This window comes from Carcharhinus amblyrhynchos, chromosome 14, assembly GCF_965287045.1.
Source record: "Carcharhinus amblyrhynchos chromosome 14, sCarAmb.v2.hapA, whole genome shotgun sequence".
Classification (NCBI taxonomy): Eukaryota; Metazoa; Chordata; class Chondrichthyes; order Carcharhiniformes; family Carcharhinidae; genus Carcharhinus; species Carcharhinus amblyrhynchos.
Window position 1 is genome coordinate 60,847,713 of NC_137337.1, and position 14,191 is coordinate 60,861,903.

Here is a 14,191-nt window from a genome sequence, read left to right on the forward strand (position 1 = left end):
TTCCTCACTGAGTATGAGGTCTTGTTCGATTCTGCCAGCATACCTCCCATAGCTATAGCCAGGAGCCTTTCTCTCAAAAAAAAGGAACAAAACATAATATAGAGGAGGAGAATGACGTGTTCTCTCTGCAATCTAATCTCGCTTATTGAGACTGAGGTCACCCATCTCCCAGCTGTGATGCCACTTATATTTATCACAAGGGTGAAGGAGACCACAACTGTTTACATAGAAAAGGAAGAAGGATATTTCTCATTCACCTCTAGTATTGTACAACCTATAAAGCGTATTCTTTATTTCTATCTGGTGAAACAACTGAGTGCGTTTATTGTTACAGGTATAATATAAATGCAAATTATTTATTAGTGCCTGGACTACCTTCAAAGCTTAAAGTTATGGCCATAGAACTGAGTATCTCAGATAGGAAACAGTTAAAAAATTTGTGGCCCAGGTATTTTAAACTTTTCGCCATCAACAAGTAAGATAAAACTGTTTTCTTTCAGCATTCCCAAGGTACTATTCTTTCTACGACAGTCTGGACCATATTTCTACTTTCCCCCCCACGCCCCTCCATCTCATCTCACAGCACCTTTCATGTGAGTGTAGGACGTGCAACACCACCTCCTTCATTGTCTCGCTTCCCATCATTCATAGCTCCAAGTACTACTACCGCCTGAAGGAGTGAGTTATTTGTATTTCTTTCATCTTGGTATACCATGTTTGCTGCTCATATGGTCTTTATATTGAGCAGGTCAAGTGCAGGTTGAGTGATTGTTTACCTTGATTCAGCTGGCAAATGAAACTCTGAACTTTTGGTTGCTTGTCATTTCTTTTCTCTGCTGCACTCTGAATCCGATGAAGCACATTGGAATTTTGTGAAACAGGCACTTTACAGCCTTCTGGACTCAACAATGAGTTTGAGAATTTCAGATTATAACTGCTGTCACTTTTTTTGGACAGGGGTTGCTAGTAATGATTCAATTTCAACTCTTCCAGATCCATCTTCTGATTATTTTGTTGTCTCACTTTTTTCCTGGACAGCGTCATTCCTTTTGTCATTTAATCATTCTGGTACACTTCCTTAAGACCTGTTATATCTCTAACTTTTTCAGATCTGTCACAGATCTGAAACGTTAACTCCTGTTTCTCTCTCAATAGGTGTTGCCTGACTGGCTGAGAATTTCGAGCATTTTCTGTTTATATTTCAGGATCTTCGGTACCTTATCTTGTATGTAAACGTGTGGATGGTTTGGATTTTAACCAAGATGCTAGAACAGGCAAATATAAATGAAAATATTTGTGACATTAAAATCACAAGTAGTGGAATCATAAAACAGACCCCATCCAGAGTAATAAAACCCTTAAGGAGTTTGATGAGCACTGGTTGGCGATGAGGTAGGAAGATGTAAGGATATGCACTAACATAATCCAATATTCTGCAGCATTCTGTTTCCAGTTAAGCTACAGTCTGCACTCTGCAACAACTTTTAATCAGCTTCCTTTGGCCTTTAGAGACTCCTTGCCTTATTTAATACATATTTCTCTCTTCTATGAGGAGGGTCCCTGATTGTGTAGTTTATACAATAGAAAGACGTAAGATTGATGGGCTGGAATGATTTATTCTCGTTTATGATTTGCTGAGAATTCAACCAGTGTGTCCTCAACTACCTCCTCCTGCTTTCTCCTGTTCAGTCACAATAAATGTAAAAATTATTCTGCGCAATAAAACTCCTGATTGATTTCAGTTTTAAATGTTTAGGCTGACTTTTATTTTTTGGTCAGCTGAGTATCTGACGTTCATGGAAACTAAAGAACTTCCAAACCAACTTCTGAAAATCTACATAGGCAAGACTTTTTATTTGCTTGGCTATAGAGTTGACAATCTCTTTCTGCAGGGATGCATCTGAAACCCAAAGACCTTGTGCAGGATTTTCTGGCCATGCTTACCCCAAAGCCGGAAGATCCCATCCGAGGTCAGTGGACCTTTGGATGGTCCCTGTCCCTCTTGCTGCAATTCCTGTGGGGGATGAGATGGTAAAATTCGACCCCTTAAATTCATTTTGCCTATGCTGGCTTTCTGAAAGAACTCCCATGTGGTCCCACTCCACTCCTGTTCCCCGCAAACCTTTTTAAGTAGAAATGCAATTCCCTTTTCAAAGTTACTGGCAGATCTACTTTCAGCTCCTTCTCAGACAAAGTATTCCAGCTTGACCCTCATCCCATGGCTGTTTTGTCATTCACTTTAAATTCACTTGTACCCCTCCTTCTGTGAGTGGAAACTGTTTTTCTTTACTTACTCCATTAAAGTCCCTCATAATTTTTGAACACCTCTATTAAGTCTCTCCTTATAACAACTAAAGCCAATCCCAGCTTCTCCGGTCTCTCTAGATAACTGGAACCCTGCATTCGTGGTACCGTTCTGGTACATCTTTTCTGCATTCTATCCAAGACTTGAACATCCTTCCAAAGGTGTAGTGTCCATATTTGAACAAAAATGTTTAGCTAAGGTTGAAATAGTGATTTATGATAGTTCAATATCACTTCCTTGCTTTTGTTTTCTATGCTTTATTTACAGGTGTAACAACCTTTAAGCAAATACTTTCCATTTCTGACAAAAGGGTAATTGATCTGGAATGCTAACTTGGCTTCCATTTCCATAGATACTGCTTGACCTGCTGAGTGTTTCCAGCATTTTCTTTCCATATTTTAATTTCCAGGATCCATGGTGTTTTGCCTTTTAAAAATCTCCCTGTTTATTCTCTTGCAGACTCAGGCCACTCTGCATGCCATGGAATCAGAGCAGGCGAGGGGCAGACAACGGAAATGTCCGTTGACTTCAGACGGGAATTTCCAGTCTTGCTTGAGCGAGACTGTAAAATCCCACCATATTCTTATAATACTAAAAATAATAATATTGTTAAACTTTTTGTTTTGAAGCAACGTCAAATACTTGAAGAAATACAGAGACTTGAAGAGCAGAAAAGAGATGCCAAGAAACTAAACCAGTTGGCCAAGCAGGTACGTAAGGGTATATTTCTTCAAGATTCTGATTCATGAGGGGTAGATGAGAAAGTTGATTGAGTTCTTGATTAAGTTTCCTGAAGAAGTAACTGAGAAGGTTGATGATGGTAGTGTGATTGATGTTGTTTATATGGACTTTAAAATGATAAAAGTTGCACAAAATAGATTAGTTAGCCAAGCAAAAAATATATGGGAATAAAAGAGCAGTGGCAGCATGGATATGAAATTGACTGAGGCTAAAGTAGAGACTAGTGAAAGGTTTTATACCTGAATGGAGATACACAACAGTATCTCTTGGGTTGGTATTAGGGCCACGGCTCATTTTGTTTTATACTGATGACCTGAATTTGAATATATAAGGGAGAATCTTAAATTTTGCAGATGACGCAAAATGTGGAAATACGGTAAACAGTGAGAAGGATAGCAGCTGATTTCAGGAGAATGTAAACAGACTTGTGAATTAAGTGAACAGATGACCGATGAAATTTAACACAAGCATGAGAAACAATGCAATTTGGAAGGAAGAATTAAATGATAAATAAATATTAAAAGGGTTGCAGGAATAACATGAATTGGAGGTTTACATTTTAACAAAATCCTTGGCTTTATAAATTGAGATATAGTTTGAAAGCAAGGAAGTTATGCTAATTAAAATTGCTGCTTAAGCCTCAGCTACAGTATTGTGCCCAAAGATGCCTGGGCCTTGGAGAGGTTGCAGGGAGATTTACATGTTGTGCCTGCCGTACAGTCTGTTTCAACCCTTATGTGATGGACAAAAAATTGCAAGTAGACTTCTTGTTAGTACAACCGATATTTATTTAAAACACACAATCAATAATCACCCACCCACCCAACCAACAGTAGGTTATCTTACAGAAAATACTAAAGTTGAAGTCCAATACTAGACCTCGACTTTGCGTGACTCAAGTACCCAAGCAGATTCTGGCCTTTATCTGTGTGCTGGTCTCTGTAGTCCTCTGCGTAGCCTAGTCCTTTGATCTGGTCTGGCACTGTGGCTTTGGGCTTCCTTCCTTCTTGGGTGTGGTGGCTCTCATCGTGCTGGTCCATTGCTGACAGTCACCATTGTTGTAGCTTGTTTGTGCGGTCAGAGAGGGAGAGAGATTCTTGGTTGTGCAGCACCCTTTATACTCCATTGGGTTTTATGCCCCTCTTGCCATTGCCAATCAATCAATCAGGACTTGATCACCCGATAGATAAAATCCAATCGGGTGCTGCCACACCAATCTCTGGGTGTGTCTCCAACGGCCATGTCTGTAGGTGCTGGGGGCAGATAGGATACACACCTCCTTCCCAAATAAGGGGTTACGGTGCCCCTATGTCTGGTAAATAACCCAGTTTGACCAGAAGTCCCTTTTGTCCTAGAGACGGCCCATATTCTGTGTATTCAGTCGTCTGAGCTGCAGCCTGTTTATCTCTGTCTTTTAGGCTGCAGCCTGTTGTTTCAGTTCTTGCCCAATTGTCCCAGAGTGCTTTACAAATCGCCATTTTAGGTGGCCTGCTTGGCCACACACAAGAGTGGTAACAATAATAAAAGGATTTCAGTAATGCGGAGGGATGAGAGAAACTGCAATTGTTCTCCTTGGAACAGAGACTATTAAAGAGAGCATAAGTAGAGGTTTTCAATATCATGAAAAGTTTTGATTGAGTAAGTCTGGTGTGTGGCCAAACGGGCCATCTAAAATGGCATTTTGTAAGCACTCTGGGACAGTTGGACAAGAAACTAAACTGACAGGCTGCAGTTTAAAGACAAAGACGAACAGGCTGCAACCCTGACGAGTGAATAAACAGGATATGGGTCAATCCAGGATAAAAGGGACTTCATGGTCACACTGGCTTGTTTCATCTCCAGGATGAAAGAGACTTTCTGGTCACACTGGGTTGTGTACCAGACATAAGGGCACTGTGAACCCTTATTTAGGAGGGAGGTATGTGACCTATGTGCCTCCAGCACCTACAGACATGGCTATTGGCGACACACCCAGAGATTGATGGCACCTGATTGGCCTCTTATCGATCAGGGTGATCAAGCCCTGATCAATTGATTGGCAATGGCCAAAAAGGGGCGTGAAACCAAAAGGGGTATAAAGGGTGCTGCACAGCCAGGAATCTCTCTCTCTGACCCCACGAACGAGCTACAACAACAGAGAGCCACCGCACACGAGAAGGAAGGAAGGAAAATGAGAGCCAAAACCAGCACACAGATAAAGGCCAATATGTGCTTGGGTACTTGCCAGTCATGCAAAGTTAAGTCAAGGTCTCGTTTTAGAACATAGAACATTACAGTGCAGAACAGGCCCTTCGACCCACGATGTTGCGCCGACCAGTTAAAAAACAATGACCCTCTAACCTAAACCAAACCCTTTCCATCCATAAACCTATCCATGGATCTCTTAAACGCCCCCAAACTAGGTGCATTTACAACTGCAGCAGGCAGGGCATTCCAATCCCTCGCCACCCTCTGGGTAAAGAACCTACCCCTGACATCTGTAACTGGTCTTTTGGTCTTGAACTTTAGTATTTTCCTGTAAGATAACTTATTGTTGGTCGGATGGGTGATTATTGATTGTATGGGTTTAAATAAATATTGGTTGTACTAACAAGATGTCTACTCGTAGTAATTTGTCCACCGTATAAGTGTTAAAACAGACTGTGTGGCAGGCAACAGGTGAAAATGTTTCCAGTGCTTAAGGTAACTGGTAAAAGAGCCCCTCTTTTTATGAAACAGTCGGACAATTGATAAGTACTATCAACCCATTTTAAAAGTGATAACTCTAGTGGATACTTTGTTGTCATTGTCTGAACATTGATGCATTGAATCAGCGTATGCCTGGCAAAAGAACCAATATCAATATATCAGTAATTGCATCCTTTGGCAATTACATTGTCAAGCCAATTGCATTGTTTCGGACAGGTAATGAGCATTGGCTCTCCTATAAGTAGACACACATTGGGGTCTTCCATGTCTGGTAGGCAGTGGACTATGGTGCTTTAGTGACCTCTTAAGAACATAAGAAATAGGAGCAGGAGTAGGCCATCTAGCCCTTCGAGCCTGCCCCGCCATTCAGTAAGATCATTAAGATTTAAAGGGTGAAAAGCTGCAGCATGCTACGGTGCAGAGGGACCTGGGGGTCCTTGTGCATGAGTCGCAAAAACCCAGTGTGCAGGTGCAGTAGGTGATCAAGAAGGCGAATGGGATGCTGGCCTTTATAGCGAGGGGGATAGAATATAAAAGCAGGGAGGTCTTGCTGTAACTGTACAGGGCATTGGTGAGGCCGCAGCTGGAGTACTGTGTGCAGTTTTGGTCGCTGTACTTGCACAAGGATATTTTGGCCTTGGAGGGAGTGCAGAGGAGGTTCACTAGGCTGATGCCGGAGATGAGGGGGTTGGACTATGAAGAGAGACCAAATAGACTGGGTCTGTACTCGTTGGAGTTTAGAAGGATGAGGGGGGATCTTATAGAGACGTATAAGATAATGAAAGGGATGGATAGGGTAGAGGTAGAGAGATTCTTCCCGCTCAGAAAGGACAGCAGGACTAGAGGGCACAGCCTCAAGATAAGGGGGGTGCAGTTTAGAATGGAGTTGAGGAACTTCTTCACTGAAAGGGTGGTGAATCTCTGGAATTCTCTGCCCATTGAAATGGTGGAGGCTACCTCGCTAAATATATTTAAGACACGGGTAGACAGGTTTTTGACAGACAAGGGAATTAAGGGTTATGAGGAGAAAGTGGGAAAGTGGAACTGATCCACTTCAGATCAGCCATGATCTTATTGAATGGCAGGGTAGGCTCAAAGGGCTAGATGGCCTAGTCCTGCACCTACTACTTATGTTATCATGGCTGAATCGCTCTACCTCTACCCTATCCATCCCCTTCATCATCTTATATGTCTCTATAAGATCCCCCCTCATCCTTCTAAACTCCAACGAGAACAGACCCAGTCTATTTAGTCTCTCTTCATAGTCCAACCCCCTCATCTCCGCTATCAGCCTAGTGAACCTCCTCTGCACTTCCTCCAAAGCCATTATATCCTTCCGCAAGTGCAGCGACCAAAACTGCACACAGTACTCCAGCTGCGGCCTCACCAGTACTCTGTACAGTTGCAGCAAAACTTCCCTACTTTTATATTCTATCCCCCTCGCTATAAAGGCCAACATTCCATTTGCCTTCCTGATCACCTGCTGCACCTGCAGACTGGGTTTTTGCGACTCATGCACAAGGACCCCCAGATCCCTCTGCACCATAGCATGCTGCAGCTCTTTTGCCCTTTAAATAATAATCCCTCCTACTATTATTTCTGCCAAAGTGGATAACTTCACACTTGCTAACATTATACTCCATCTGCCAGGTTCTCGCCCACTCGCTTAGCCTATCCAGATCCCTCTGCAGACTTTCCATACCCTCCACGCAATTTGCTTTTCCACTCATCTTTGTGTCATCAGCAAACTTCGTCACCCTACACTCAGCCCCCTCCTCCATATCGTCTATATAAATGGTAAAAAGCTAAGGCCCCAGCACCGATCCCTGCGGCACTCTGTTAGTCACCAACCGCCAATCAGAATAGCACCCATTGATACCAACTCACTGCTTCCTATTAGACAGCCAATCCTCTATCCATGCTAACACCTTACCCCCAACTCTGTGCACCCTAACCTTCTGTAGCAACCTTTTATGAGGCACCTCATAAATGTAATCTTTAATTACATTTTGGTTTGATGTTTTAAATTTCCATTGTGATTTGTTTTTGTTTGACGCAGTACCCCTTTAAGGGGCAGCTCTTTTGATTTGTCCCTTAGTTCTTTTAGTTTAGTTGGTTATATACTTAAGAACGTAAATAGACACAGCTGAAGCAGTTGGGTAGAGGGAATAGAAAGAGGTTACAGAGTTGTTATGAGAATGAACCTGTTCAAGGTAAAAGACAAGCATCAGACTTATTCGTTCTCCACATGCAATTATTGGAGTTAACAATAGAGGTGAGGTGTGTGCACACATGTACTTGTGTGTGTTTGTGTGAGTGCGTGCACTGTTTAACCTTCTACTTTTACCTCCAGGAGCGTCGGGAAAGTGCACAAGTGATCATTCCAGCCAATCCTTCCAAAATTCCTGCTTTAAACAAGCAGTCTCCCCACAGCTCAAATGAAAATGCAGCGGACCAAGTTGATTACAAAAAGGGAGGGAACAACCGACGTCGAACAAATTCCAACGGCCGCTCAAAGTATGGAGTTTGTAGCAGAATTTAAGCAACAGAGTGTGGGTGTTAAACACAGGTTGAATTAAAGCTTAAATAGTTTACCAACCTGGTTTCTCAATTTGAGGCACTTTCAATATGGCCTATTATTGATATTCAATCAAATTTAAAGATTGTATGGCTTTCATCTGCATTTGAAGGATGTCAGTATTGAAGAATTAGAATCTCTCTGTATGATCAACTTGATGATTCCATTTTCTCTATCCTTTCAGCTTTGAACAAAGTTTTATGTTAAGTATCAGCTGGACTCAATTGGGATCAGTCTTGCCTTTGAGTCACTAGATTATAAAGAACAAAGAAAAGTACAGCACAGGAACAGACCCTTCAGTCCTCCAAGCCCTTATCGATAATGTTGCCATAACTAAACTTCCAAAAAAAACCTTCTGCCCTTACTTGGACTGTATCCCTCTATTCAGCCCCTATTCAGTATCATTAACAAAGAGTAACTCTCCAGTGGGGACTTCGCACATTTTTACTTTTGATTTCAGGCAACAAAGCTTTCCAACAGCTCTGGTACCCAATTAGACCCTATCTGTAGAGGAGTTGAACCATATGACAGCATTAAAGAGAAGAATGGTTGGTGACAGAATACAACGCTGTTTTGACTCCACTGCAAGTCTCAAAGGGTTCCAATGTTGTCTCATCATTGCTGACCTTACCTTAAATATACTGATTCTGATCACATGGTTCACGTGAATAATTTGCCAGGTGTTAGAGATGGAAAGGTGGTAGGACTGGAGGGTCTTAATGACATTACTGTTACTAGAGAGGAGGTGCTCGACAGACTGGAGGGACTGATTGTGAACAAGTTGCCAGGACCGGATGGAATACATCCGAGGGTTCTGAAAGAAATGGCGGAGGTGATAGTGGATGCCTTGGTGGTTACTTTCCAGACGTCGCTGGATTCCGGGGAAGTGCCGGAAGATTGGAAGACGGCTAATGTTACGCCGTTGTTTAAGAAGGGTGGCAGGCAAAAGGCAGGGAATTATAGGCCGGTTAGTTTAACGTCTGTTGTAGGTAAAATGTTAGAATCCGTCATCAAGGAGGAAATAGCGAGGCATCTTGAGAGGAATTGCTTGATAGAGCAGACGCAGCACGGTTTCGTTAAAGGGAAGTCGTGTCTGACAAATTTACTGGAGTTCTATGAGGATGTGTCTAGGGCGGTGGATAGAGGAGAGCCGGTGGATGTGGTCTTTCTGGATTTTCAGAAGGCGTTTGACAAGGTACCTCACAAGAGGTTATTGCAGAAGGTCAGGGGACAGGGAGTTGGGGGGGTAGGGTGTTAGCGTGGGTAGAGGATTGGTTGTCAAATAGGAGGCAGAGAGTGGGGGTCAATGGGTGCTATTTGGATTGGCGGATGGTGACTAGTGGAGTGCCTCAGGAGTCGGTGCTGGGGCCTCAGCTATTTACCATTTATATAGATGATCTGGAGGAGGGAACCGAGTGTAGGGTGTCGAAATTTGCTGATGACACCAAGATTGGAGGAAAGGCAAATTGTGCGGAGGGTGTGGAGAGTCTACAGAAGGATCTAGATAGGCTGGGCGAATGGACCAGGAAATGGCAAATGGAATTTAATGTTGGCAAGTGAGAGGTGGTCCACTTTGGTAGGAATAATGGTGGGAAGGATTATTACTTACGTGGCGAAAAACTGCAGCAGGCGACAGTGCAGAGGGACCTTGGGGTCCTTGTGCATGAGTCACAAAAATCCAGCTTGCAGGTGCAGCAGGTGGTCAGGAAGGCTAATGGGATGCTGGCCTTCATAGCGAGGGGGATTGAATATAAAAGTAGGGAGGTCTTGCTGCGGCTGTATAGGGCATTGGTGAGGCCGCAGCTGGAGTACTGTGTGCAGTTTTGGGCGCCGTACTTACGCAAGGATATTTTGGCCTTGGAGGGAGTGCAGAGGAGGTTTACTAGGCTGATGCCGGAGTTGAGGGGGTTGAGCTATGAGGAGAGGCTGAATAAACTAGGCTTGTACTCGTTAGAGTTTAGAAGAATGAGGGGAGATCTCATTTGAGACGTATAAGATGATGAATGGGATGGATAGGATAGAGGTGGAGAGACTCTTCCCGCTCAGAAAGGATAATAGGACTAGGGGGCACAGCCTCAAGATAGAGGGGGGGGCGGTTTAGAACGGAGTTGAGGAGGAACTTCTTCACTCAAAGGGTGGTGAATCTCTGGAATTCTCTGCCTGTTGAAGTGGTGGAGGCTACCTCGCTAAATATTTTTTAAGACGCGGGTTGATGGGTTTTTGATAAGAGAGGGGATTAAGGGTTATGGGGAGAGGGCGGGAAAGTGGAACTGAGCCACGACAGATCAGCCATGATCTTATTGAATGGCGGGGCAGGCTCGAAGGGCTAGATGGCCTACTCCTGCTCCTATTTCTTATTGCCTTGGTGAGATTGGTGAAGGCAATATATGAGCTCCTTTGTTCACACCATTTATTTTGCAGCTGTTAAAATGAGATTGTTTCAGTTGCAGATCTCCCAGTTCTGAAACCACAGTAAGATTTGGGGTAGATGAATTCAGTAATGATTAGTACTCTGATTAAGGCAATATGAGCATATATTTTTCCCAGCAGGGAGATAGATGACTCTATAGTTGTTGCAATTGTTGCTATCGCCCTTGTTCTTGTATTGGACCACAATATATGCATCATGCCCTTCCTCCAACAGAAACAGAAATTCATGCAGATGCTGCAGGGGGGCTGGTTTCTTGTGCTTGATGAAACCAGGTTGTGTAGCCTCAGCCCTTGGAACATTGGCCATGGCAAGTAAGAGTAGACTTGCTCCTCTACTATTGGTTCGATATCCAGCTCTGCCATGTTGGGCAGGCTTTCTGTGGTATCCAGAGCTTCCTCTGTGACAGTGTTCTCCCAAGAGTGCAGCTCAAGATACCTTTACACCTACCTCTAATTCTTTATTGCAGATGTTGATGACCTCCCCTGCTTTTGTTTCCATTGGCATCATTTCCTCTGCCAATTAACCTGTTGCCTTTTAGATTCCTTCATACATGTCCTAGACGTTCCCTGTGTCAAAATACATCTGGATATTTGTAACCAGTAGTCACTGGTGCACCACTAAGCAGTCTGTTGCATTTTACTTCAAGCAGTTCTTAGTGCACTCATAGATTTCTTACTCAGATCTCTCGTAGTTTGTGAGACCAGACCACTTATCTTCAAATACAGCTTCCATCACAATGATGTTAGCCTTGAACCAGCCAACAGTTCTGCTCTTGCTTCCCATATGTCGATTATGCAATATTGTAGATAGTGTCTTGAATTACATTTCATTTTGCTTCTACGCTCTGTAGGGAATATTGGAGAGTGCCTGTTCAATCGAGTTGTGGAACTTTATTCCAGATAGGCAGTAGTGCTGAGAGGACAGCAGTCTTGTTTTGAATGAAAAAGCTTCAAGAGTTGCATCCTCCTCTAGTGCATACCAGGGAATGATCTGTATCATTGGCAATACTGTGGTGAGAATGATGTTCTGAGAATTGTCTAGTGATTATCAGATACAGTTTGCGCCAATGCCCTAATCTTGGTTACCTCCAGGACGTCCTGTTGCATGGTTTGTTTGGAAAGAAGGTGTTAGTTATGCAGGACCTGTGGTTGCAATAAAGCTTAAGTAGCCCCCGAGCCTCCAATACAAATCTTTGGGGGGCACTAATTACATCCCACCAATTTCAATACATTCCCATTTTAGCTACTCTCTGCCTCATACCTCCCAATTAATTCACAACCCAATTCATAAGGCTCTTCCAGTTGTATCTACTTTCATTTTCCCGAATGATTGTTTGTGTGGAATCTTACCAAATGTCTTTTGGAAGTTCATATAAATGGCATTAATTTAGATAACATCTATAAACCCTCTTAACTACCATATTGGTGACCACCTCATAAAATTCACCTGAGTTAGCTGGACATGACTAATTCTTTACGATTCCGTATATCATCCCTCAAAGTTCATATCTCTACAACAGTCATCTCTAGATTTAAATCCCTTTGTTTATCTATCCTGCCCATCTTAAGTAATGGAATAATATTGGCAGTTTTCCAATTTGGGGTTCAGTTCCTGAATGAAACAAGTTTCTGTGGCACATGGCATTCTTGTACAATGAATTAAATCAGGAGTTCATAAATAAAGGAATTCAGTGTGATTCCATAAACTGGGCTGGATTTTCGCTACTGAGACATGCAACTCGAGTTAGGAAGTTTCCCTGCTTGGCAGACCTGCCTTGGTTTAAACTGGTCTCGTGCAGTTTTTTTTTCAAGAGGGTTGGGAGCGGTTGCAAGGGTAGCAGCAGGTGCAAGAAGGAGTCAGACTTGCAAAATTTAGGCCACAAAAGCAGGAGAATGTTGAAGTGATCCACTTCAATGTGCTGGGACTTTGTCCTCATTGTAGTAAGAGTAGTTAGGTTATATTGCCTTACCCGTCATGCTCCCCATCAATCCCTGCTCATTTCCAATATCTCTTCCTTGGCTTCATGCCAATTCAGTACCAACTCAACCCAGTATTCACCATGGGCAGATCTCAGGAGTCATGTGGTGATTAAATAAAATAAGTCTCAAAGTCTAAGCGGTCTCTCACTCTACATACATAATGGTAAAAAAAAAAGCCTCCCATTCATGAAGCCATTCAAACCTTGTAAATCTCAATAGGTTAATCTAGTACAAAAACAAACTTCTATTCATACCACACATCAAAAAAAGCAAATACTTTTCCAGCTGTGAATCAAACAGTAAATTCAGTGTGAGGAACACTCCTCCATGTTCTACAGAAGTGGAAATTAAAAAAAACATTCTTCACCATTTTTTTCAGCCACCCAATGGACTCCTGAGACAGTTGTAGATATGGAAAATATAGTTGGAACTTGCATAACATATTTTCAACCTGGTTTATTTGCATACTTCACAGAACGGTCCTCAAACTCAGCATGATCCCTTTGCATATTTAATTTGATCCAACACTGTTTCCAGATATTTGACAGGTATGCCTAAAAGTAATGATAATTATATTTTTGTACAGATGGAATTTAATTTGGCACTATGCAAATTGGGTGCAAGGCCTCGCGTCCAAAAATCGATACATGCCGTGCCCATTTTAGTCTCAAGAAGTATGCAAAATTCATGCTAGTTTTTACCCCAGTGTGTCCAAATAATGACTGCTGAATATAGCCCATAAGTGCCAGGTTGCCACACCAGCCCCACTACTTAATTTAGTTTGTTTCCTTGGTAATTGAAATTATCGGTTGAAAATTTCTCTCCCTGCCCGCTGCGGGAAATTCAGCGGACCATTTAAAGGTCAGTTGAGCTGGGGCGGGAATTTTCAGTCTTGGAATGCGTGCAGTTGGAAAATCCCGCCCAACATGCACTTCTGCCTTGCAACAGTACCGATGTGCTCTACAAAATTGATTGATTAAAACAACAACATCATTGGTAATAAATATTGTAAATGAAAATATTTTTCCATTTACAGGCAAGAACGGCAACTTTCTCTATGTAGCAATGAGGACAGCCCCCAGCCACACAAGCTTATACATTTCAGTATGGGATCAACTGGAGGGTTTACGGTACACAGGGGAAAGCTTATCGGTGAGGAACATTTTTAACTGAGTTTTTTTGTATTTGCTCAGCATCTGTCTGAACCATTCAGTTGCTGAACCTTAGTTAAATTAGCTGGGAGGAAAATTACTTTTCATCTTGTGACAGGTGAGAGCGAGCAGTTAAGCCGGTCGGTCTACAATGCCTTGGAAGAATTGACAGGAAATTTTGTAATAATCTATGAATGGGTTCTTCAGTGGCAGAAGAAGATGGGCAAGTTTCTCACCAGCGAAGAGAAAGACAAAGTTGAAAAATGTAGAAAGCAGGTATTTACGTCGGTGCGAAAAGGAAATCCTTGATTTTTATCC

The 14,191-nt window shown here is 42.6% G+C and overlaps 1 protein-coding gene across 2 annotated transcripts in view; it reads left to right on the forward strand.

Moving 5' to 3' along the window:
- eif2ak4 (eukaryotic translation initiation factor 2 alpha kinase 4) overlaps positions 1-14,191 on the forward strand; it is a 128,850-nt gene that overhangs the window by 27,256 nt on the left and 87,403 nt on the right. For both annotated transcript variants that reach the window (XM_080202975.1, XM_080202977.1), the window contains exons 5-8: positions 2,935-3,015; positions 8,088-8,251; positions 13,759-13,874; positions 13,992-14,149. In XM_080202975.1, coding sequence (XP_080059101.1) covers positions 2,935-3,015; positions 8,088-8,251; positions 13,759-13,874; positions 13,992-14,149 — 519 coding nt within the window. The remainder of the gene's footprint in view (positions 1-2,934; positions 3,016-8,087; positions 8,252-13,758; positions 13,875-13,991; positions 14,150-14,191) is intronic.